This window comes from Phacochoerus africanus, chromosome 7 (genome assembly GCF_016906955.1).
Source record: "Phacochoerus africanus isolate WHEZ1 chromosome 7, ROS_Pafr_v1, whole genome shotgun sequence".
In the NCBI taxonomy this organism is placed as follows: Eukaryota; Metazoa; Chordata; class Mammalia; order Artiodactyla; family Suidae; genus Phacochoerus; species Phacochoerus africanus.
In genome coordinates, this window is record NC_062550.1 from 46,684,904 (window position 1) to 46,709,335 (window position 24,432).

General features: G+C 42.7%; 1 protein-coding gene and 1 pseudogene across 6 annotated transcripts in view; both read left to right on the top strand.

Annotated features, from left to right (window-relative positions):
* The window catches only part of DENND5B (DENN domain containing 5B), a 221,323-nt gene that overhangs the window by 192,023 nt on the left and 4,868 nt on the right, over window positions 1-24,432 (top strand). For 5 of the 6 annotated variants that reach the window (XM_047787272.1, XM_047787275.1, XM_047787276.1 and 2 more), the window contains 7 exons: window positions 7,061-7,189; window positions 11,571-11,692; window positions 14,895-15,040; window positions 16,595-16,713; window positions 18,328-18,515; window positions 23,619-23,701; window positions 23,918-24,044. In XM_047787272.1, the coding sequence (XP_047643228.1) occupies window positions 7,061-7,189; window positions 11,571-11,692; window positions 14,895-15,040; window positions 16,595-16,713; window positions 18,328-18,515; window positions 23,619-23,701; window positions 23,918-24,044 (914 nt within the window). The remainder of the gene's footprint in view (window positions 1-7,060; window positions 7,190-11,570; window positions 11,693-14,894; window positions 15,041-16,594; window positions 16,714-18,327; window positions 18,516-23,618; window positions 23,702-23,917; window positions 24,045-24,432) is intronic. The other variant, XM_047787273.1, reaches the window with a different exon arrangement.
* Window positions 3,236-5,628, top strand: LOC125131115 (glucose-6-phosphate 1-dehydrogenase-like; annotated as a pseudogene).

The following is a 24,432-nucleotide window of genomic DNA, read 5'->3' on the forward strand; positions in this document are numbered from 1 at the left end:
GCTTCTTATCTGTTCAGTTCTAGCTGAGGGATCCAGAGTCTGGGACCATCAGTCGTGGTGGTACTGGAGTTGTTTTTCTGCTTCTTCTGGGTCTGTAGAAGGAGAGTTTCTCCAAGAATGTGAGTATCATAAAGAAAGGAGTGGTAGAAAATGGCTGGCATCTCTATAATAATATGCACTATTTCTTTGACCTTGCATGGGTCACTTAGTCCTAATGAATGTCAGCTTAATCATTTTTTTTCTTTTTTTCTTTTTGGCCACACTTGCAACATGTGGAAATTCCCAGGCCAGGGATCAAAGCCTAGCCAGAGCAGCCACCCAGGCTGCTGCAGTCACAACACTAGATCCTTAACCCACTGCACCACAAGGAAACTCCTCAGGTTTCTCATTTTTGAAGTGAAATAATGATGGTTATTGAGACAATTAGATAAGACAGAACACATAAAAATTAGAAAACTTTGTACCAGTGTTGGAGACAAATCAAATAAGTTATTTAAACCACACCACATATGCTTTTCTATGAATTAACAGGATTTTTTTTCAGTTTTTAAAGTTTTATTGAAGTATAGTTGAATTTCAAGGTTGTGATAATTTCTGCTATACAGCAAAGTGATTCAGTTTTATATATAATAGAATCTGTCTTAGAAGTAATACCTGTTTATGTGCTGAATGAAGTTATAATTACCTATAATAAATTATTCCAATTTAGGAGTTCCTATTGTGGCGCAGTAGAAACAAATCCAGCTAGTATCCATTACAATGTGGGTTCAATCCCTGGCCTCGCTCGGTGGGTTAAGGATCTGGCATTGCCGTGAGCTGTGGTGTAGGTCACAGACATGGCTCGGATCCTTTGTTGCTGTGGCTGTGGCATAAGCTGGCAGCTGTAGCTCTGATTCAACCCCTAGCCTGGGAACCTCCATATGCTGTGACTGCAGCCATAAAAAGCAATAAATAATTAATTAATTAAATCCAATTGAAAACAGATGCAGATTAACAAAAACCTACACAGGTTTCTGAGTATAGCACAGAAAAATCTACTCAATAGTTTGTAATAATCTATATGGGAAAAAGGAATGGATATATTTATGTGTATAACTGATTCACTTTGCCAAACACCTGAAACTAATACAACGTTGTAAGTCAAGTTGTATAAAAAATTTTTTTTGTCTTTTTGCCTTTTCTAGGGCTGCTCCCACAGAGTATGGAGGTTCCCAGGCTAGGGGTCAAATCAGAGCTGTAGCCACCGGCGCATGCCACAGCCACAGCAATGTGGGATCCGAGCCGCGTCTGCGACCTACACCACAGCTCATGGCAACGCCAGATCCTTAACCCACTGAGCAAGGGCAGGGATCGAACCCGCAACCTCATGGTTCCTAGTCGGATTCGTTAACCACTGAGCCACGACGGGAACTCCAAGTTGTATAAAATTTAAAAGAAAACAAACAAACAAAAAGATGGATTCAGGAATTTTCCCTTGTGGTTACACAGGTTAAGGATCTGGTATTGTGGTTATAGCATCTCTGATTGCTGCTGTGGTGTAGGTTTCATCCCTGGCCTGGGAATTTCCACATACCTCAAGTATAGCCTAAAAAAATGATTCAAATGGTATAGCTACACAGAAATTTTTTAATAGATTAAGGTTAAAGTTTAATAACAATACATATAAATTGTTTTAAAGCGTAAAATTAGATATAGATTTACAAAGCAACAGAGTTTTTTGAGCTTCTAATACATGCTAGGCCCTATAGGGAAGAAAAGAAGGGTATAACACTAGTAAGAAATATTGGGCTCCTCATTCTCGGGGAGCATTTGTCAAGCTGAGAAAAATGTATACCAAGAGAAAATGATAGAAGTGGTAGATAATGCATGATAAATGCAAAATAGACTATGGAATTTCTTAAATTAGAGAGGTCATTGAAGGCTGTCATGGTTAAGGAAAGCTTTCTAGAAGAACCTGGGATTTCAAACATTAATAGAATCAAATATGGAAACTAGAAGAAAGTAGGTACTTCAGGTAATGAAGTAGAGAGTCATGTAAGGCAATTGCTTGGAATAGACCCCCCCCCCTTTTTTTTTTTTTTCTGGCCATGCCCACAGCACATGGAAGTTCCCAGGCTAGGGATCAAACCCATGCCACAGCAGTGACAACACTGATCCTTAACCTGCTAGGCTACCAGGGAACTCCTGGAATAGAATTTTTTAATAGGAAAATAGGTTGAGGCCAAGGGGTAGTGGGTCTTGAATGTGAGCCTGAGCAGTTCAGGATATATCCAGTGAGCTTTTGAAGGTTCTGGAACAAAAGAATTCCATTAGGAGACAGTCTTATAGGCAAGGTAATTTCCCTGGTGACAGTAAACAAGGGGCTTGAGGAAAAGAGTCTGGTGGTCTCATATCCTGATTCCCATGCCTCCTGCCAAAAAAAAAAAAAACTAGTGCGAATATTTTTATGATGGGAATGCCAGTAGCCCCCTAAACAAAATAGGTTTCACTTTATTCCAATCCTTCCCGTTTTCCTTTAACATACCTTGTTTTTCAAATTATAATTCCCACTTTGTCATTCTTCACCTAGCATGTCTTCAGATACTTAAGTCAAGCATAAAATTAATTTCAGTATATTTTCCTGTCTTAGAGTAGGGAGAATACAATATAAGTACTTACCAGATCTCAAATAGATTCATTTTCAGTGGGTACACTTTGATTAACTTGGTATCCCCAGATCATGTGAGCTCTAACTTGACACTGCACTCGTGGTGGGGGCCTTGTAAATACGGTGGAACTTTAAGTGGTGAATGCCTGAGCATTTCCCCCTTGTTCCTTTTCATGAGCTGTGTCATCATTTGGGCAGTGTCAGCAGGTTTGAGTAACAACCAGTACTGTTTCCTAGACTCATACTGGAGGCACACAGGTGGGTCATCTGGTAGCCACCACTGCTACTGCCACTGCCACCAGAACCAGGGTCTTAGCAGGGCTTACCCGACACCACCTTCCTTCATTCACAACCATTCACAACCATTTAGCCCTTTAAAGATAAATGGATTTCCCACTGTGGCTCAGCGGTAACACACCTGACTAGTATCCATGAGGATGCAGGTTCGATCCCTGGCCTCACTCAGTGGGTTAAGGATCCAGCAAGCCATGAGCTGTGGTGTAGGTCACAGATGCACCTTGGATCCCGCCTTGCTGTGGCTGTGGTGTAGGCTGGCAGCTCTAGCTCTGATTCAACCCCTAGCCTGGGAACTTCCATTTGCTGCTGGTGTGGCCTAAAGAGCAAAAAATAAATAAAAATAAAGATAATTTATCTTTAAATTAAGACAATTTAAGTCCTAATTTCTGAAAAAAAATTCGTGAGGTGAGGTTGGTTAACACAAAAATGGAAACACAATTTGCTTTATCTCCTCATTCTGACTTATTTTTTATGCTGCTGCTTAAAGTCTCACTTGTGTGATGTGATAAGTGTTTGATTAGATGCCGGGAGGCTGCCCCCCCTGCAGCATTAGAGGCCCCGTCCCCACTAGGGAAGGAGCCACGACTCGGGTGCCTAATAGGGCTGGTTTGACCTGAGCCAGTGACCTCCAGTGAAGGGGCCGGTGCTGCAGAAGGCCAGCCTACAAATGGAATCGATGGGCATGGCCATGCTGGGGAGATGGAGCCCTTCCCCCAGAGCAGGAGAGAACAAGGACTTATGAGGCATCTCGTGAGACATCCAAGACCTCCTGGATGTGAAACAGCAGCACCGGGGGTACAAGGCTGCCCTCAGCCCGGCAGCAGGTGCAGAGAGCATCAATGACAGAACAGGTGGCTCTGAGCCAGCCCCAAGTGTGCGGGATCCTGAGGGAAGAGCTGTACCAACGCGATTCCTTTCATCAGTCTGAGATACATATCTTCATTATCATGGGCGCATCCAGCAACCCGGACAAGAAGAAGATCTACCCCCCCGTCTGGTGGCTCTTCCAGGATGGCCTTCTGCTGGAAGATACCTTCATCATAGGCTCCGCCCACTCCCGCCTCACAGTGGCTGACATCCACATGTGGAGCAAACTCTTCATCAAAGCTACCCCAGAGGAGAAGCCCAAGCTGGAGGAGTTCTTTGCCCGCAGCTCCTACGTGGCTGGCCAATAGGATGACATGGCCTCTTGTGAGCACCTCAACAGCCACCTGAATCCTTTCCACCACAGTCCGCAAGCCAACTGCCTCTTCTATCTGGCTTTGCCCCCCACTGTCTACGAGGCTGTCACCAAGAACATCCATGAGACCTGCATGAGCCAGATAGGCTGGAACCGTATCATTGTGGAGAAGCCTTTTAGGAGGGACTTGCAGAGTTCCAACTAGCTGTCCAACCACATTTCCTCCCTGTTTCACAAGGACCAGATCTACCACATCAACCACTGTCTGGGCAAGGAGATGGTCCAGAACCTCATGGTGCTGAGGTTTGCCAACAGGATCTTCAGCCCCATCTGGAACTGTGACAACATCGCTTGCGTCATCCTCACCTTCAAGGAGCCCTTTGGCACTGAGGGCCATGGAGGCTACTTCAATGAGTTTGGGATCATCCAGGATGTGATGCAGAATCACATCTTGCAAGTGCTGTGTCTGGTGGCCATGGAGAAGCTCACTTCCACCAACTCAGATGACATCTGTAATGAGAAGGTCTGACCTACAGCAACAGATGCAAGAACGTGAAGCTCCCCGATGCACGTGAGCACCTCATCCTGGACATCTTTTGTGGGAGCCAGATGCACTTTGTGCACAGTGACGAGCTCCAGGAGGCCAGGTGGATCTTCACACCACTGCTGCGCCAGATCGAGCACGAGAAGCCACAACCCATCCCCTACATTTATGGCAGCCGAGGCCCATCAGAGGCAGATGAGCTGATGAAAAGAGTGGGCTTCCAGTAAAAGGGGACCCTCAAGTGGGTGAACCCCCACAGTCTCAACCCTGAGCCCCTTGCCAACCCCCTCTTTGTCCTTCCCACTGTTTGACCCCACTTTGGGAGGCTTTTAAGGACCATAAACTTTGGCCTCACGTTACTGGCCAGGGCCTAGGGCCACTGCTGCCCTGGGCCCAGCTACATTCTTCAACCACTGAGTGCTTGAGATGTGCATTGTGACCATCCCCACCCACCACTGAGCCAGCTTCTGTCCACAAAACTGAACCCCAGTGGAAGAAAGAAAAATGGCTTTTCCATCCATCCTAGCTCCTTCTAGAGGACTGGAGTTAGGGTCACTGGGAGAAGCAGCGGTAGGCCTCAGTGGGCCAGCGGCCAACCCACACCCCTACTGGCTGTGGGCAGGCGCCTCGGAACTCAGGAGGTAGGGAGCAAGCATGTCTGCATCAGCTTCAGTGTCATTCAGTGATCTTGGTCACTCACTGGAAGGGACTAAATGGAAGGAATTGCCCAGCAATCCCTCGTGTCTTGGGTTCCTTGAATGTCCCCACCACCACCACCACTGGAAAAGCAGAAGCAGCAAGTGGAATCACCACACCAGCCCCCTGCCATTAAATTGATGAGATGTTCGCTAAACCTCTTGTGGTAATTGTTTCATGATGTATGTAAGTCAAATCATTATGTTGTATACCCTAAATAGTGCTGTGTGTCAGTTATATTTTAATAAAACTGAGGAAAAAGAATATGTGTGCATTTTGCAAGGGGGATATTCCTTATTCTGAGTGCTTGGAATCATCAGAGGAAAGGGTTTATTGCAATATTTATTACAGCTAGGATGAGTCATTCTGTACAGCTTTTTTTAAAAAAAGGAAAGGATGGTGGATCACAATCACAAAGACTTTTCAATGACTCACCGTAGTGGTGCTATAATTACCCTGTCCCTTAGGCTTGTCCTTCCTGCTCCGTCTTTCTTTCCCCTTAGGAGGAGAATCATTCAGGATGATAATTTCAGTCCTGCTGAGTATGGCATCAACTTCTTACACAGGATACTAATTTATACATATATGTAATGTTCATTGGAGGTTGGCCACACAATTCCCCAAGTCAGATTTTTAAGATTTTTTTGTTTTGTCTTTTTTTAGGGACACACCCTGGGCATAGGGAAGTTCCCAGGTTAGGGGTCAAATCCGAGCTGCAGCTGCCAGCCTATACCATAGCCACAGCCAAAGCCACACCAGATCCTAGCCACGTCTGGGACCTATACCACAGTTCACAGCAATGCCAGGTCCTTAACCCACTGAGCAGGGCTAGGGATCAAACCCACGTCCTCGCAGATGCTAATCGGGTTCGTTACTGCTGAGCCACAACAGGAACTCCAAATTTTTAGGAATTTTGGATTGATTAGTACAGCATGACTTGTCTTCTAATGCTATAGAAAGTAAGATTTCATATTTTCCGTATGTTTTCAGGGCTATTTGAAAAGTAATTCAGTGAAGAGTTCCCATGGTGGTGCAGCAGAAACGAATCCAACTAGGAACCACGAGGTTGAGGGTTCGCCCTGGCCTTGCTCAGTGGGATAAAGATCCGGTGTTGCTGTGAGCTGTGGTGTAGGTCACAGATGCAGCCTGGATCTGGCGTTGCTGTGGCTGTGATGAAGGCTGGCAGCAGTAGCTCCAATTTGACCCCAGCAGGGGAATTTCCATGTGCTGCGGGTGTGGCCCTAGAAAGCAAAAAATAATAATAATAACAATAGTAATAATAATTCAGTGGATTAAAGTTGTTAGGAGATATTAAACTATAGAGCAATTATTTTGAGTAAGAACTTGACTATTTATCCTGTTTCGTTACTTTTATTTTCCTGAGGGTCAGGAATAACCAAGTGCCAGTTTACAGGTACCTAGAAGCCTGAAAACAAGAATATAATAAATCTGAAAGTGTAAATGACTTAAACGCTTTTATCTTAGGATGTTGCCTCTGTGCTTGTGTTGTAATGTAATCTAATTCTGATGGGGGACAAATTTCATACGCTTGAAGGTTTAATCAACATAAATTGTGTGTTGCCTGTTGCGTTCTCTAAAAATAACTCTTCTGTGCAGAGTGCTGTAACCCTTCAGTTCTTTTCCAGTTCAAAGTCAGCCTTAGGATTTACTTCTTTGCTGTTCTGCCATTCTTTAGGCATATTCAAAACATGAGTGAGATCAAGACTGATGTCGGCCGAGCTCGAGCATGGATAAGATTGTCTCTAGAAAAGAAGCTTTTGTCCCAGCATCTCAAGCAGTTGCTGTCAAACCAGCTGCTCACAAAGTAAGAAATTGCCTCTTGAGGCATTTCTGTTTCTATGACCTGTGTGCTTACAAAACAAATTGCATAGACTGACAAGCTGGCTTCTTCAGCATGAGTTGACTCCTGTGCACATATGCCCTTCCTTTCTAACAGGCACTTACTTCAGAAACTCTGTTTCTGGCCTCATTTTGATTATATCTGGGAAGCTACAGATTTCACAGCCAAGGGCCAAATCGTGCCACTCTGATCAGACAAAAAGCTGAGTGGTCCCACAGACAGGCAGTAACATCCAAAAGATGGGGTGAATTTTTGTAAAGCTTATATTGTAAAGATCACAACAAAACCTGGAGTAGCAAAAAAAATTAAAAGGGTCCACAGTAAAGGGCTTCTCAGAGAATCTTGCTATTACATTCAGTAGTTTAGAGCCAGGAAACCAGTCAAGTATATACAATTAATTGTCGACTGTTTTATTAGTTCCCTTTTACCCTATCAAGAAACCTCGGATAAAATGCATCATCCAGATAATATGTACAGTAGAGCTCATCTGAAGGCTGAGGACTTTGAGTTCTCAGAACAATGGTATGCAAAGAATTCAACACAGACCTCTGTTGGAACCTTCCCATGGTAACCCCATTCTTTTCATGACTTTGCACTTGTGTGTATCACTGTTAGATTACCTACTGTCTGGAGCATTTTAGGATGAGTCTTAATATCCAAAAAATAGATTTGATAGTGTGTGATGTGAAGTATAGCCTGTGAAACTGACCTTGTTCTCTTAAAACTGGCAACTCTCCATGTCCCTTATCCCCACCCATAGGTCATTTGCCCTTTGTGGCCAAAGTACAAAGAAGAAAATGATAATCATTTAAAATCCTTCTATATAAGGGAGTTCCCATTGTGGCGCAGTGGAAACGAATCCCGACTAGGAACCATGAGGTTTCAGGTTTGATCACTGGCCTCACTCAGTGGGTTAAGGATCCGGCATTTAGGTGAGCTGTGGTGTAGGTCACAGACGTGGCTCAGATCTGGCATTGCTGTGGCTGTGGTGTAGGCTGGTGGCTGCAGCTCTAATTCAACCCCTAGCCTGGGAACCTCCATATGCCGCAGGTGTGGCCCTAAAAAGACAAAAAATAATAATAAAATAAAATCCTGTTACATAAAGGTGATTACTGAGTATTTCACTTTTTCTTTCTTTTTTTTATTTTTATTTATTTATTTATTTTGTCTTTTTGCCGTTTCTTGGGCTGCTCCCGCAGCATATGGAGGTTCCTAGGCTAGGGGTCGAATCTGAGCTGTAGCCACCGGCCTACGCCAGAGCCACAGCAATGGGGGATCTGAGCTGCGTCTGCAACCTACACCACAGCTCACGGCAACACCGGATCCTTAACCCACTGAGCAAGGCCAGGGACTGAACCTGCAACCTCATGGTTCCTAGTCGGATTTGTTAACCACTAAGCCATGATGGGAGCTCCTCTTTCTTTCTTTTTTTTTTTTTTTTTAAAAAGATATTTAACTTATGACAGTCTGTGATATTTCTTATTTTTTATTTAGCCATACCCACAACATGTGGAAGTTTCAGGGCAAGGAGAGACAACACCAGACCCTTAACCCACTAGGCTGCCAGGAATTCCTCACATGTTTTCTTCTGTACTTTCTTCTGTGCATGTTCTCTTGGTTTATTATACTGTATTCAGCACCATCTTTTTAAATTTTTTTTTTTTCTTTTTATGGCTGCACCTGCGCCATATGGAAGTTCCTGGACTCAAATCGGAGCTGCAGCTGCAGACCTTTACCACAGCCACAGCAACACTGGATCTGAGCAACATCTTGTGACCTACACCACAGCTTGAGGCAATGCCAGATCAGATCTTTAACCCACTGAGCAAGGCCAGATGTGGAACCCACATTCTCACAGACACTCTCTAGGGCTCTTAACCCCTGAAGCCACAATGGGAACTCTAGCATCATTTTTTTTTAGCCTAATATTATGAACATTTTTTTAATTTTTGTTTTGCTTTTTAGGGCCGCATCCATGGCATATGGAGCTTCCCAGGCTAAGGGTCAAATTGGAGCTACAGCTGCTGGCCTATACCACAGCTCACAGCAACGCCAGATTCTTAATCCACTGAACAGGGCCAGGAATTGAACCCTCAACCTCATGGTTCCTAGTCGGATTTGTTTCCGCTGCGCCACAATGGGAACTCCAAATACTGGCTTTACTGTCCACAGTTTGAATGGCCTTAGACAAGATACTTAACTTCACTGTATCTCTTTTCCTCACCTATAAAAGGAGAATGTTAATAGACTTATTTATACATGGTCACAAGGATTACATATAGTAATAACTAAAATACTTGGAAAAGTGCTTAAATGTAAGTACTTAATAAAAATGTATTATTTGGGGCAGTAGTAGTTTTGTTATTGTTAAAACTCTTCCTAGGAGTTCCCCTCGTGCTCAGCAGAAACGAATCTGACTAGCATCCATGAGGACACAGGTTCAATCCCTGGCCTTGCCATGAGCTGTGGTGTAGGTCACAGATGTGGCTCAGATCCCGCATTGCTGTGGCTGTGGCGTAGGCTGTCGGCTACAGCTTCGATTCGACCCCTAGCCTGGGAACCTCCATATGCCGTGAGTTTGGCTCCCCCCCAAAAAAATTCTTCCTAAACTTTATTTTTAACAGGTATACCATGATGTATTTTGACTTCTACAAATAAAATTCAAGTGGACATTTTTGAGTAAATATTTGCCCATGTTTCATACTGTATCCCTAGGACTGAGTCCTTGAAGTAAAATTAATGAGTCAAAAGGTATGATTGGCTTAAAATAATTATTACCAACAAATTGCTTTCCTGAAATTGTCAGTTCTAATTCTGTTATTGATTGCCATCCCCCCAATGTCCCCATTAGCAATGGTCATCACTTTTTTTTTTTTTTTTTTTGTCTTTTAAGGGCCGCATTTGTTGTGTATGAAGTTTCCCAGGCTAGGGGTCAAATTGGAACTGTAGCCGCCAGCCTACACCACAGCCACAGCAATGCCAGATTTGAGCCGCGTCTGCGACCTACACCACAGCTCAGGGCAATGCCAGATCCTTAAACCACTGAGCGAGGCCAGGGATCAAACCTGCATCCTCATGGGCACTAGTCGGATTCGTTTCCCCTGAGCCACGATGGGAACTCCTGGTCATCACTTTTAAATCTTTATTACTTTGATAGACAACATGAATTCATGGGAGGTTTTTTCTTTAATTACTAAGTAGGTTAAAAAAAGTATTATTAGAGTTCTCTCTGTGGTGCAGTGGGTTAAGAATACGACTGCAGGAGTTCCCATCATAGCTTAGTGGAGCTGATTCCAACTAGCGTCTATGAGGATAGTTTCCATCCCCGGCTTCACTCAGTTGGTTGGGGATCGGCGTTGGTGTGAGCTGTGGTGTAGGCAGCTCGGATCCTGTGTTGCTGTGGCGTAGGCCAGCAGCTGTAGCTCCGATTTGACCCCTTGTCTGGGAACTTCCATATACTGTGGATGCAGCCCCAAAAAGCAAAAAAGAATCCAACTGCAGAGGCTTGGATTGCTGTGAAGTTGTGGGTGCAATCCTGGCCTGGCATAGTGGGTTAAAGCATAGTGCTGATGCTGTGGCATAGGTCACATCTATAGCTTGAATTTGATCCATGTGCCACGAGTGTGGCCATAAAGAATGTATTATTATGGAGTTCCCGTCGTGGCGCAGTGGTTAACGAATCCGACTAGGAACCATGAGGTTGCGGGTTCGGTCACTGCCCTTGCTCAGTGGGTTAATGATCCGGCGTTGCCGTGAGCTGTGGTGTAGGTTGCAGACGCGGCTCGGATCCCGCGTTGCTGTGGCTCTGGCGTAGGCCGGTGGCTACATCTCCGATTAGACCCCTAGCCTGGGAATCTCCATATGCCGCGGGAGCGGCCCAAAGAAATAGCAAAAAGACAAAAAAAAAAAAAAAGAATGTATTATTAGGAATTCCTGTCATGGTGCAGTGGTTAACGAATCCGACTAGGAACCATGAGGTTGCGGGTTCAATCCCTGGCCTTGCTCAGTGGGTTAAGGATCCAGCGTTGCCATGAGAGCTGTGGTGTGGGTCGCAGATGTGGCTCGGATCCCGCGTTGCTGTGGCTCTGGCGTAGGCTGGCAGCTACAGCTCCGATTAGACCCCTAGCCTGGGAACCTCCATATGCTGCGGGAGCAGCCCAAGAAATGGCAAAAAGACAAAAAAAAAAAGAGAATGTATTATTAACTCTATACGCATTCATTTTTGTGAACTGTTTTTTCTAAAGTTTCTACCCATGTTTTGTCTAAGTGGGGGTATTTATTTTTAGTGGAAGATAATGAAAAATATACTATACTATTATTTTGTGCTTGTCTTACCCTTTCCTAGGAAGCTTTATAAACGTTATGCTTTTCTGCGTTGTGAAGAAGAAAGAGAGCAGTTTCTTTACCATCTTCTTTCCCTCAATGCTGTGGACTATTTCTGCTTCACCAGTGTGTTCACCACTATCAGTAAGTCTGGAGAATTGACTGTTAAGTGAAGAGTTGCTCAGATGACTAATGGAGTAAGAGCTTTTATTTTTAAAATGAGACAGACACTGTGACAGTGCTCAGCCCACCCCCATCTTTATTTAGGAATGAAGGTTATGCCCCAGCAGCCGGAAGTGCTGCTGGAAGACCTCCCTCATCTGTCAGCTCCTGTGGGAAGTGTCTCACCAAAGAAACTACCTAACCTGAGGCTGTCCCTCCTGCCAGAGCCAGCCAGCATCTCTGACTTAGCCATGAATTGTCCCAGAACTCACTGTGGGATCAGCCGAGGACTCACAGTGTCAGAGCTCGTTTTCGGCCTCAGCCCATCCTGCTTCCTCACATGTTGGTCCCGAAGCAACATTCTTCATTCTGCTTCCCAGGAGTCCTAATCTGCAATACAAAATGGGATGCATGTGAGGAGGAATGTTTTATTAAACAAAAATTCCAGTATCTTATCTGAAACACATAAATTCAGAGAATCGGTATATGATAATAATAAATTTACATAACAGCACAATCACATTTTCATAATTCAGAAAGACTTCAGGATCTTGCTCTAGAGAGTAGGTCTGGTCTTTAGAGGGAGGAAATGCTGATTGGAGATGTGTTTTGGATAAACTAAATCCTAGCATTTGTTCTGTTCATTATTACTGTTCTTTTTTTTTTTTAGTTTTTTCATTTTTACATTTTGACTATGGTCCTTGCTTACTAATTCTTATTTGCAGTGGGTCCCTTTCCCTGCTTTGGAAAATCTTACCTGTATCAGTTGTGTTCAGCTACAAGAACAAATCGTAGTTTTATTTTTTTTTTCACACAATAAGGAGTCTTGAGCTAGGCAGTCCACAGTGCTGTCACAGGCCCAGGCTCTTTGACAATTATCAATGTGTGCTAGTCACCTCATAGTCACAAGGTGGCTATTCTCAGCCCAACTTCCAGCCCAAAGAAGGAAGGAGTGCCAGAAAAAGGGTTTTCTAAGAAATCTCAGTAAATATGACCGATATTTCACTGGGCAGAATTGTGTGGCTTTTGGTCTTCTAAGTCTCTGGTAGAAACAGACAAGGAAAAATGGACTTGGAATGTTTTGGGGGCCAACCTGCAATATCTGTCAAGCTACTATTAATTTATTAGAAGCTAAGGTGTTATATACTGTTTTGAAAGGGAAGAGCAGAGAGGGTTAGAATTCCTACCATCCTCCCAGATCTGCACATTTCTCTCCATCTGAGTAACTCTTTCATTGAAGTACTTAATGAAAGAAATATTCTGAGTCTAAGAATATTCATTTTTTTCTACTTTGTGAAATCACTGTTGTGCATCTGTGGGCCCTTTGCTGCCATGGAACCACTGACCTTAAACAGGCTTTTTTCTGCAGCTTTTCTAATCCTGTCAGTGAAAGAAAATGAGAGTAGCCTCTGGCACCTAAAATAACATCTTGCACTAACCTCTTCTGCTTTCAGTTTCAAAAATCATTTAATTCTCATGATTACTAAACCATGAAGGTATGGCCTTTCCTGTGATATTTTCCTTTCCTTAAGCCAAAATAAAAGGACAGAAAGGGAGGTTATTGACCCAACTGAAAATAGTTTATGTAAATTTAAGGAAATGAACCATTTATCCTCTTCATCTGGCTTACCTAATCGCACGCTGAAACATGAGCTCATATTGTGAGGCTATGTCTGAGCACTTGTCCAGTAAGTGTTTTCAATCCTACATGTAGTCCTTTCAAGAAGGGTTTTACTTATAGCTCTCTTGTGACTAAATGAACAAAAATACTGAGAATACCTACCAATATATTGATTCTACCCTGCTTAAAAGATAATATATATACACTGAGGGGAAAAAATGTGCTAATGTGTTTGAGCCGTCCTCATTTTTTTTTTTTTTTTTTTAAGGAAATGGAGGTAGATGTAATGCCTAACTTTGTGTTTCCAGTTTGAGCAAAGGACAGTGATAGGACAGTGACATCTAGTGGTGTGCCTTTTGACGCACCTTCAGAAGGGAAAGATTTGACACAGATCTCTGTATTTCATACAGATCTCTGCATCCTGGGGCTCTTCTTGCTCATGAGTCACCTTTCCCAACAGTGGTTTATAGAGGTCATGTCCCATCCAGAATAGAGGTGCCATTGTTTATTATTCTTGGCTCTACATGTTGAGCTATAAAACTGGAATGAGAAAGTTTAGAACTACAGTGCTTTAAAGCATTGCCCAGAAAAAATCAGCGACAAGAGGATGCTATCCAAGAAGTCATCTACCCCATTTTTTTTAATTTGTTTGTTTGTTGCTTTTTAAGGCTGCATGTGTGGCATATGGAGTTCCCCATGCTAGGAGTCAAATTAGGGCAGCAGCTGCCAGCCTACACCACAGCTGTAGAAACATGGGATCTGAGCCACATTTGCTACCTAGGCTGCACCTTGTGGCAACGCTGGGTCCTTAACCCACCGAGCAAGGCCAGGGATTGAGCACACATCCTCATGTATACAAGTCAGGTTCTTAACCCGCTGAGCCACAACAGGAACTCCCTACCCCCTTTTTTATGTTTTATTTAATTTTTTTTCTTTTTTTTAGGGCTGCACCCGCGGCATATGGAAGCCCCAGATTAGGAGTCGAATTGGAGCTACAGATGTTACAGCAACGCCAGATCCTAGCCGCAAATGCGAACTACACCACAGCTCACTGCAATACTGGATCCTTAGTCCACTAAGTGAGGCCAGGGATCAAACGTGCAACCTCATTGGATTCATTTCTGCTGATGGGAACTCCTACCCTCTTTTTTATATGAAACCATTTATACTTGCTTTTGGAACAAAATTAAGAAAAACATTAAAGCATTGAAAATACTAGATAGCACAGTCAATTTTATGTCCCCGGGTATTCCTGTGCTAATGCCTGAGATTGTTTATAAATGTAGTGGTGATGTGTATCACCATGGTGATAAACATGCCTTGCATACACGGTGATTATGTGTGTGGAAACCACCACAGATTTTGGGACTTGGGGCTTACAAGCTGGACCTCATCTTTCTAGACTGGGAGAGGTTATGCTGTCATCCTGTTGTTTAAGTACATCTTCATAGATCATTAAAAAGCAATTTATCTGTGAAAGCCAACAGAATTTTTAATATATTTATTTTGTTATCAGGAGAACTTTATTGTAATTTTGTATTAATTTTAGCGTTTTTCTTTCAGTGATTCCATATAGGGCAGTGATCATTCCCATCAAAAAGCTGAGCAATGCGATCATCACATCGAACCCTTGGATCTGTGTATCGGGAGAACTAGGAGACACAGGAGTAATGCAGATTCCCAAAAACCTCCTCGAAATGACTTTTGAAGTAGGTTCAGTTAATACCTTTCTCAGCATACATAGTTCTACACAACGATGCCAGTTTCACTTTTTCATTTCTCCTTAACTCAAATAATGCAAAGGAGTAATTAAGTATGCAGGATCATTGTCGGGATTGTATACCTAAACATGCTAATGAACATGTTAATTTATTTTGTATTTTTATTGTTATTATTTTAATTTTCTACTTGAAAGGGTGCACTTTGGGGCTTTGCCCGGTTCTATTCCCTAATTCCCAATGCCAGCACAGAACCTAGCAAGTAGAGAACACGCAAGTAAATACTTTCCCCACATTGTTTCTCTCCCAAACTGTAAATTGGCCCTGCCTGAACCTGAACAAAGGGACAAGAGAGCTGCTATCCATACTTTTGGCTTTAGGACTACATCGTGACATGTATAAAGTGATTTTTTTTTTTTCTTTTTTGTGGCCGTGCCTGTGGCATGTGGAAATTCCCAGGCCAGGGATCAAACCCACATCACAGCAGCGACCCAAGCCACTGCAGTGACAATGACAGATCCTTTACCCAGTCTACCACAAGAGAACTCCTAAAGTGATTCTTTTAATAATACCTTTCACTATGGTGGTCAGTTTTGAGGTCTTACCTCGTGAGGTCTTCCCATATTTTGAGTCCACATGCTCATGGACCCTGGCTTACAGGAAAAAGACAAATGCTTGTACAGTTCAGTTAGTGCCAAGAAGTGGTACTAACTGAATGTCCTGTTCTCATGTTCTGTGGGGTCCAGGAATAGCAGTTTCCACTCAAAAGTCATAAGAGCTTATTTGGGCACCATCTCTCCAGTGGGCTCACTGTATATAAAAGATTAAAATCCTTGGCTTTTCTTTGACTACCAAGTATAGAACATAAACTGCATTATAAGTCCCATCATTGCTGTTTCCAGATTCACTTCTGCCTACTTCTTTCCATCTCTGCTGCCACAGCTAATTCAGGATGCCATCCTCCCTCACCTGGACTGCTACAGTGCCTTCTGCTGTGATACAGAGAAGTCAAGGGCTTTGAGAACTCATAGCTCTGGTGTTCCCAACTGTTCATAGGCAGTTAGTCTATGATATTTTACAGAATTTAAAAGTCAGAATTTAGTTGACATTTATTTTCACCATTCCTATTATCGTTTCTTTATTTTGTACTTTTCCACAAAGGGTCAGGAAGGACATTGATGACTATGTGTTTTTTGTTTGTTTGTTTGTTTGTTTTGTTTTTTAAACAGTAGCATCAAAGACGTTCAGATGAGGTTTGAATTCAGTTCTGCCTTAGTCTTTTATTAGAAGCAAAAAATAGTCATTTTGGTAATTTTTTAAAATATCTGTAATTATTTTCTTGACCTCTCTAACTAAATCTAAATAAGATCCTTTCCCCACTAATTGAAATTGTTCTCATCCTTCAAAAGCACAAATCACTGACTCTGTGCTGTTTCTGGGTCCTCTGCACTTGTTCAATTGGATGGAACCGTGGTGCCACTGCTGAAGCCAAGAGGTAGTGGGAAGGGATCAAGTACTGAGTAATCTCTGCTCCTGTCCTTACAGTGCCAGAACCTGGGGAAGCTGACTACTGTTCAAATTGGTCACGACAACTCAGGACTGTTAGCCAAATGGCTAGTTGATTGTGTCATGGTCAGAAATGAAATCACAGGGCACACATACAGGTAAGTAAATGTCCTTGCAAGCTCAGAATTCTTTAAGACAAGAAACGTTTTGAGAATTATTTTCATTCTAAAGTTTTCCCACTGCCTTCTGAATTTTAGTTTAGTTTGTTTGGGTTGTTTTGGCTTGATTTTGTTTATGTAATAACAAAATTTTGTTCCATATATAAAACAACCCAAAAATACTTAAAAAAAAAAAAACTGATTGTGTTTGCTGCTAATGTTTAGTCCACAAATGTTGAAAAAGTTTAGTGTAACTCTGATTTAAAAAAAAAAATAGATAAAAAGAGAAGCTTAAAATAACATCGGTAAGAGGAAAGGCTCTTTTGACGTTCCTAATTACAACCAGCACTCCTCCTTGAGACCATTCTCCTCTTTTCTCCTGTAACTTAACTCCCACATAAATATCTAGTTTGAAGATATTCTTTGGAGTTCCTGTCATGGCGCAGCGGAAACGAATCCAACTAGGAACCATGAGGTTGCGGGTTCAATCCCTGGCCTCGCTCAGTGGGTTAAGGATCTGGCATTGCAGTGAGCTGTAGTGTAGGTCGCAGACGTGGACTGGATCTGGTGTTGCTGTGGCTCTGGCGTAGGCCAGCTGCTGTAGCTCCTATTAGACCCCTAGCCTGGGAACCTCCATGTGCCACTTGTACGGCCCTAAAAAGGACAAAAGGCAAAAAAAAAAGATATTCTTGTTGAAACTAACACAGAATTTTAATATAGACAAGGTATGAGAAAATATTGCAGAATTATTTTAATGGTTAAATATGACAGCAGTTTATGGCTATAGAAGATAGAATGTATTTTTCAGCGATTCATACTGAAGTGATTAGGAGTAAAATGTCCTGATGTGTGTAATTTACTTTAAAATACTTTAAAAAACAAAAAATAAAAATAATGTGTATGGGGAAAATGTTATATCTAGGTCTTTTTTTGTTTTGGCTTTGTTTGTTTGCTTGCTTGTTGCTTTAGGGCAGCACTCGAGGCATATGGAGTTTCCCAGGCTAGGGGGTACATTGGAGCTGCAGCTGCTGGCCTGCGCCACAGCCACAGCAACCCAGGATCCAAGCTGAGTCTGCGACCTGCACCATGGCTCATGGCAACACCAGATCCCCGACCCACTGAGTGAGGCCAAGAATTGAACCCATATCCTCATGGATACTAGCCAGATTCATTTCCGCTGTGCCACAATGGGAACTACTAGGTCATAATTTTTATAATGAAGAAAACAACCCACAGGCACTAAAATGATGGGCTTCAACCACAGTGCCGTTTAAAAATACTGATTAAGGAGTTCCCATCATGGTGCAGTGGAAACAAATCTGACTAGGAACCATGAGATTGTGGGTTCAATCCCTGGACTCGCTCAGTGGGTTAAGGATCTGGTGTTGCTGTGAGCTGTGGTGTAGGTCAAAGACTTGGCTCAGATCCCACGTTGCTGTGGCTGTGGTGTAGGCCGGTGGCTACAGCACCTATTAGACCCCTAGCCTGGGAACCTCCAGATGCCACTGTGTGGCCCTAAAAAAAAAAAAAAAAAAAAGACAATAAATAAATAAATAATGCTGATTAAAGCTAGTAAAATATTGGTGATTCCGAAGTTTGTCTCTGTCCTACCAGGTTTCCATGTGGGCGGTGGCTGGGGAAAGGCATTGATGATGGAAGCCTGGAGAGAATTCTCATTGGAGAATTGATGACATCAGCAGCAGATGAGGATCTAGTAAAGCAGTGTCGGACTCCACCCCAGCAGAAATCACCCACCATGGCCAGGAGACTAAGCATCACTTCACTGACAGGAAAAAGTACCAGTAAATAGTTGGTTTTTTAATTTTCCAATGTGTTTCAAATGTTGCAGGCACCATGAGGCCATCTCATAGGAAACGGTTGTGTTAATGAATTCTGGTAAGGAGATTAAAAAGAAGAAAGCTGAGGAAAATTAATGTGAGAGAAAGGACTTTAAGAGTGTGGAGAGAAAAAAAGGGGAAAAAATAAGGCAAGATATTAACAAATAATTAAAAGCCTGACAAATTTAGATGTTGAAATCCAATCAAAACTGTATGCTCTGTTTTAATTAAGCTCTGGAAGTATGAATAAATAATATTTTGTCTGAAACATAAAGGAGGAATAAGGACAGTTATATATAGTACTCCTGCATCTAGTTATTGAAAGCCCTTATTCTAAGAGGAATTCTAAAAATTCTTATCCCCCCCCACCCCCAACTTCCTGTAGTATTAAAATACTATTTTAAAAAAAGTGAATTCTATGGATAGGATACTATGTTCACATGCCCCCCCCCCTTTTTTTTTTGGCTTTTTAGGGCCACACCTGTGGCGTATGAAAGTTCCCAGGCCAGGGATCGAATTGGATCTGCAGCTGCCAGCTTATACCTCAGCCACAGCAACATAGGATCTGAACTGCATCTGCAGCCTATACCACAGCTCACGGCAATGCCAGATACTTAACCCACTGAGTGAGGCCAGGGATTGAACCTGCATCCCATGGATCTTTGTCAGGTTCATCACAGGAACACCTCACGTGTCATTTTTAATAGTGCAGTAAACTTCTAATATATACTGGTGTGGTCTTTAATAGGCTGAATAATGTCTCCCGAGGGCATCAGATTTTAATCCTTAGAATCTATAAATGAGGGGAGTTCCTGTTGGGGTTCAGCAGAAGTGAAACTAATATCCATGAGGATGCAGGATTCGATCCCTGGCTTTGCTCAGTGGGTTAAGGATCTGGTGTTGCCCTGGGCCGTAGTATAGTGTAGGCCGGCACCTATAGCTCCAATTCAACCCCTAACCTGGGAACTTCATATGCCACAGATGCAGCCCTGAAAAAAGACAAAAAAAAAAAGAATCTGTAAATATTACTTTATTTAGAAAAAGGATCTTTGCAAATGTAATTAAATTAAGAATCTTAAGATGGGGAGAGTATCCTAGAGTATCCAGGTGGGCCCTAAATGCAGCACATGTATTCTTACAAGAGGGAGGCAAAAGGAAGTTAGACACACCCACAGAGGAGACGACAGTAGAAAGATAGAGGCAGAAACTGGAGTGATGTGGCCACAAGCCAAGGAATGCCAGAGCCTCAAGAAGCTTGAAGAGGCCAGGAGCAGCTTCTTCTCTCGACCTTCCAGAGGGAGTGGAGCCCTGACCACACCTTGATTTCTATCCCGTGATTCTGATTTCTGAGTTGTGGCCTCCAGAACTGTGAGAGAATGAATTTCTTTCTTTTTTTTTTTTTTTTGTCTTTTTGCCTTTTCTAGGGCCACTCCCACAGCATATGGAGGTTCCCAGGCTAGGGGTTGAATTGGAGCTGTAGCCACCGGCCTACATCAGAGCCACAGCAACGCCAGATCCAAGCCACCTCTGCGACCCACACCACAGCTAACGGCAACGCCAGATCCTTAACTCACTGAGCAAGGCCAGGGATCAAACCTGCAACCTCACGATTCCTAGTCAGATTCGTTAACCACTGAGCTAGGACAGGAACTCCAATTTCTGCTTTTTTAAGTCCCCAGATTTGTGGTAATCTATTACAGGAACAGCAGAAAACTAATAAAAGTCAGTATGTTTTAGTGAAAAATCACAGAAGTTTATCAGTGAAGTGGTTATATTTCAACTTATACACAATAACTGTAAGTAGAATAACATATACCTGAGAAGTCCTTAGTTTACTAATAAAGCAGTTTCCATAGATATTATTATTCTGCATTTGTCAGTACATGGTAATATACTATTAGAGTGCTATAGTCTATAGAAATCTCCCTTATTCCTTCACAAATTATTCCCTTTATTCATAATTCTTTTTGCCTTCAGAAGTAAACTTCACACCAAACACACACTAGAATAGCTAAAATGTAAACAACTGATAATACCAAATACTGTTGAGGATGGAGGACAGTGGCTACAGAGGTGCAAGTTGGATCCCCAGCCCAGCTCAGTAGGTCAAAGGATGCTATGTTGCCACAGCTCAGCTCAGATTCAGTCCCTGGCCCAGAAACTTCCATATGCCATGAGTGTGGCCATAAAAATATGGTGAATTTATTTTATGTAATACATTAATTATGCTTATTTGAAATTTAAAAGTAGAAGTTCACATTGTGGCTCAGTGGAAAGGAACCCAACTAGTATCCATGAGGATGCGGGTTCGATCCCTGGCCTCACTCAGTTAACGATCTGGTGTTGCTGAGAGCTGCAGTGTAGGCTGCAGACGCAGCTCGGATCTGGAGTTGCTATGACTGTGGCATAGGCCTGGCAGCTGTAGCTCCAAATGGATCCCTAGCCTAGGAACCTCCATATGCCGCAAGTGTGGCCCTAAATTAAAAAAATAAAATTGAAATAAATTAAAAAATAGATTTCAGCTCAGTCCTTATAAATTATTACGGCTTCTAAATCAGTCTGATTTCATGGGGGTATTAATGTTTTGAGAGGTCTTATCTCCTACTTTTGGTCATGTTTTCTTTACTTAATAAGCAGAAAAAAAACTTCTCTTTTGTTTTTTTCAGGGCCACACCCATGGCATATGGAGGTTCCCAGGCTCAGGGTCGAATCGGAGCTGCAGCTGCCAACCTACACCATAGCCACAGCAACATGGGATCTGCGACCTACACCACAGCTCAGGGCAATGCTGGATCATTAACCCACTGAGTGAGGCCAGGAATCAAACCTGTGTCCTCATGGATACTAGTTGGGTTTGTTACCACTGAGCCACAACGGGAACTCCAGAAAAATTTTAAATAACATGAAACTCAGAAATGGCTAACTTGGTATTTTTTCAGTGTGTGCTGATCACTACAGGGTTCTTTTGAAGTGAATAAAACCTTTCAAAATAGATCTTCATGTTGAAAAGAGAAAATATTCAGAGAAAGGTAAAAATTAAAAAATTATTAGGAACTGAAGAGAACACAGAATCAGTCCTTTAACCATAAGAGGTTTCCATTTTAATAATTTTATATGTTGGTGTAAGAAAAACTTGAGTTTTACTTGAAAAATGTTTTATGCAAGAAATCCTCTAGCAGTATGAATTCAAAGATTCTTAAATTCTAGAATCTATACATTTGTTTTATGTAGTATGATGTATGAGTTCAATTTAAGAGCTAATCTCAAAAAAGGGGGGGGGGGGGTTCCTGTCGTGGCTCAGCAGGTTAAGAACCTATCTATGAGGATGCGGATTCGTCCCTGGCCTCGCTCAGTGGATTAAGGATCCAGTGTTGCCGTGAGCTATGGTGTAGGTCACAGATTGCATCTTGGATCCCTCGTTGCTGTGGCTCTGGCATAGGCCAGTGGCAACAGCTCCAATTAGACCCCTAGCCAGGGAACCTCCATGTGCTGAGGGTGCGGCCCTCAAAAGACAAAAGACCAAAAAAATAAAATAAAATAAAAGAGTTCCCTGGTGGTTTAGGGGTTAGGACTCAGTGGCCCAGGTTCAATCCCTGTTTTAGGAATGATCCTATTTCAAGTCACTGCACAGCATAGCTAAAAAAAAAAAAAGAAGAGTTAATCACGGAGTTCCTGTCGTGGCTCAGAAACTAACGAATCGGACTAGGAACCATGAGGTTGAGGGTTCGATCCCTGGCCTTGCTCAGTGGGTTAAGGATCCAGCGTTGCCATGGGCTTTGGTGTAGGTCTGACGCAGCTCGGATCCTACATTGCTGTGACTCTGGCGTAGGCCGGCGGCTACAGCTCCGATTAGACCCCTAGCCTGGGAACCTCCATATGCCACAGGAGCAGCCTTAGAAAAGGCAAAAAGACAAAAAAAAAAAAAGAGTTAATCACTACAAGAAAATACCGAGTATTTAATCTTTCTCTTGTTACTTACTTCTGTCCCTGGATAAAACCTATTTATCATCTTTTTTTCTTTCCCTTCTTTTTCTGCCTTTTTTCTTTTTAAATCATTCTTGGGGTTTGGGAGGCAAGGTTGCTTTAGATTCCATTCAAGCAGCTCACCAAGCTCTCCCTCAGAAAACGAGGCCTGGGTGAGCAAGTGCCAGCTGAGAGAATGAAGCTGTGCCCAGATGGATAGACTGGCCAGAAAGAAGCAGTTCTGGACTTTAGTCAAGGTCTCCCTGTGCACCTGACATCTTCCCTTTACTTACTTTATTTATTTATTTGTTTATTTACTTATTTCATTTTTAGGGAGGCACCTGCAGCATATGGAAGTTCCCAGGCTAGGGGTCGAATTGGAGCTGTTCCTGCTGGCCTGCACCATAGCCACAGCAACGCCTGATTGGAGCCATGTCTGCAAACTACTCCGGCAGCTTGCAGCCATGCCAGATCCTTTACCAACTGAGCGAGGCCAGGCATCCAGCCCAACTCAGGGACACTCTTAACCCACTGAGCTACAGCAGGAACCCTTTCCCTTTACTTCAAACACAACAGCAAAATACACATACCAAGTTAGACATTGAGCGCTCCAGAAGCCTTGGTCTCTGCTGGCTAAGGGACTCAAGGTGGGATAAGCAGGTACCTGAGGAAGATACTGTGTGTCTTTCCCACCTCACTCCTTTTATCTGGGCACTTGCTAGCACTTTGTGACAGGCACCATGCCAGGTGATTTACACCTAATATCTCATTCACTTTTCCCAGTGACCCATGAGGTGTGTATTTCCCTGGTTTTAGGTTGAAGAAACTTAAACTTAGAGGTAGGTAGACATTTGACCAGGGTTATAGATTGCAGGTGGTAAGACTGGGATTTGAATCCCAGAGGGCTCTCAGATTCTTTTTTATCCTATATGCTGATACACCTCTCACTTGGCCAGATTGGCTAAGGCAAGTTTCACAGAGCCCCTGACAAGCCAGCCTGCTCTAGTGGAGTGTTTCCTACACAAGTAGGCACAGTTGATGCCCTGTAGTACTTCGGTTTATTTCCCTTGCATGAGAATTTAGCCATTGTTCATTATTTTTCAGAACCCAATGCTGGACAGATCCAAGAAGGAATTGGAGAAGCTGTGAACAATATTGTGAAACATTTTCACAAACCTGAAAAAGAGGTATGCCGGACTATAAAACTTAATATGGTAGGATTTTAAAGCTGCTTTTATACATGATACATAAGGCAATCAAAGATACTTTAATTTTCAATTGTAAGCTTTCTGATAGCTGCAAAAACGTGCTTCATAACTACCCTCAGCACTTGTTCCTCTAGTGTTTTTCTTAAACATGGATGCAGGAGCTTATCCTTTGGTGCTTTGTGTTACGCTCCACAGAGAGGAAGCCTCACCGTGTTGCTCTGTGGAGAGAGTGGCTTAGTGGCAGCACTTGAGCAAGTTTTCCACCATGGCTTCAAATCTGCTCGCATTTTTCACAAGAACGTTTTCATCTGGGACTTCATAGGTAAATTAAAGCGGGAGTATGTTATTATAAGGTTAGAAAACTCAGAGACCTGGGAATTTGAGTTGAATAAGGGTTAGTGATATGGTATATGTTTTTCAAAGTAAATATCAAATAAGCAGTATCTGTGCTTTTCATTCAATTCAACAAATATATGTGTCTACAATATTCTAAACATTACTCTAGATGCTCAAGATATATACATCAAGATAAAAATAAAACATTACAACATTTTAAGTCAACTACTTCAGTAAAAATTCTTTAAAAAGTAAACAAAACTTAAACATTCCTATGATTGGAGTTCCCTGATGGCCTAGTGGTTAAGGATTTGGCATTGTCACTGCTATGGCTCTGATTATTGCTGTGGCTCAGGTTTGATGCCTGGCCCAGG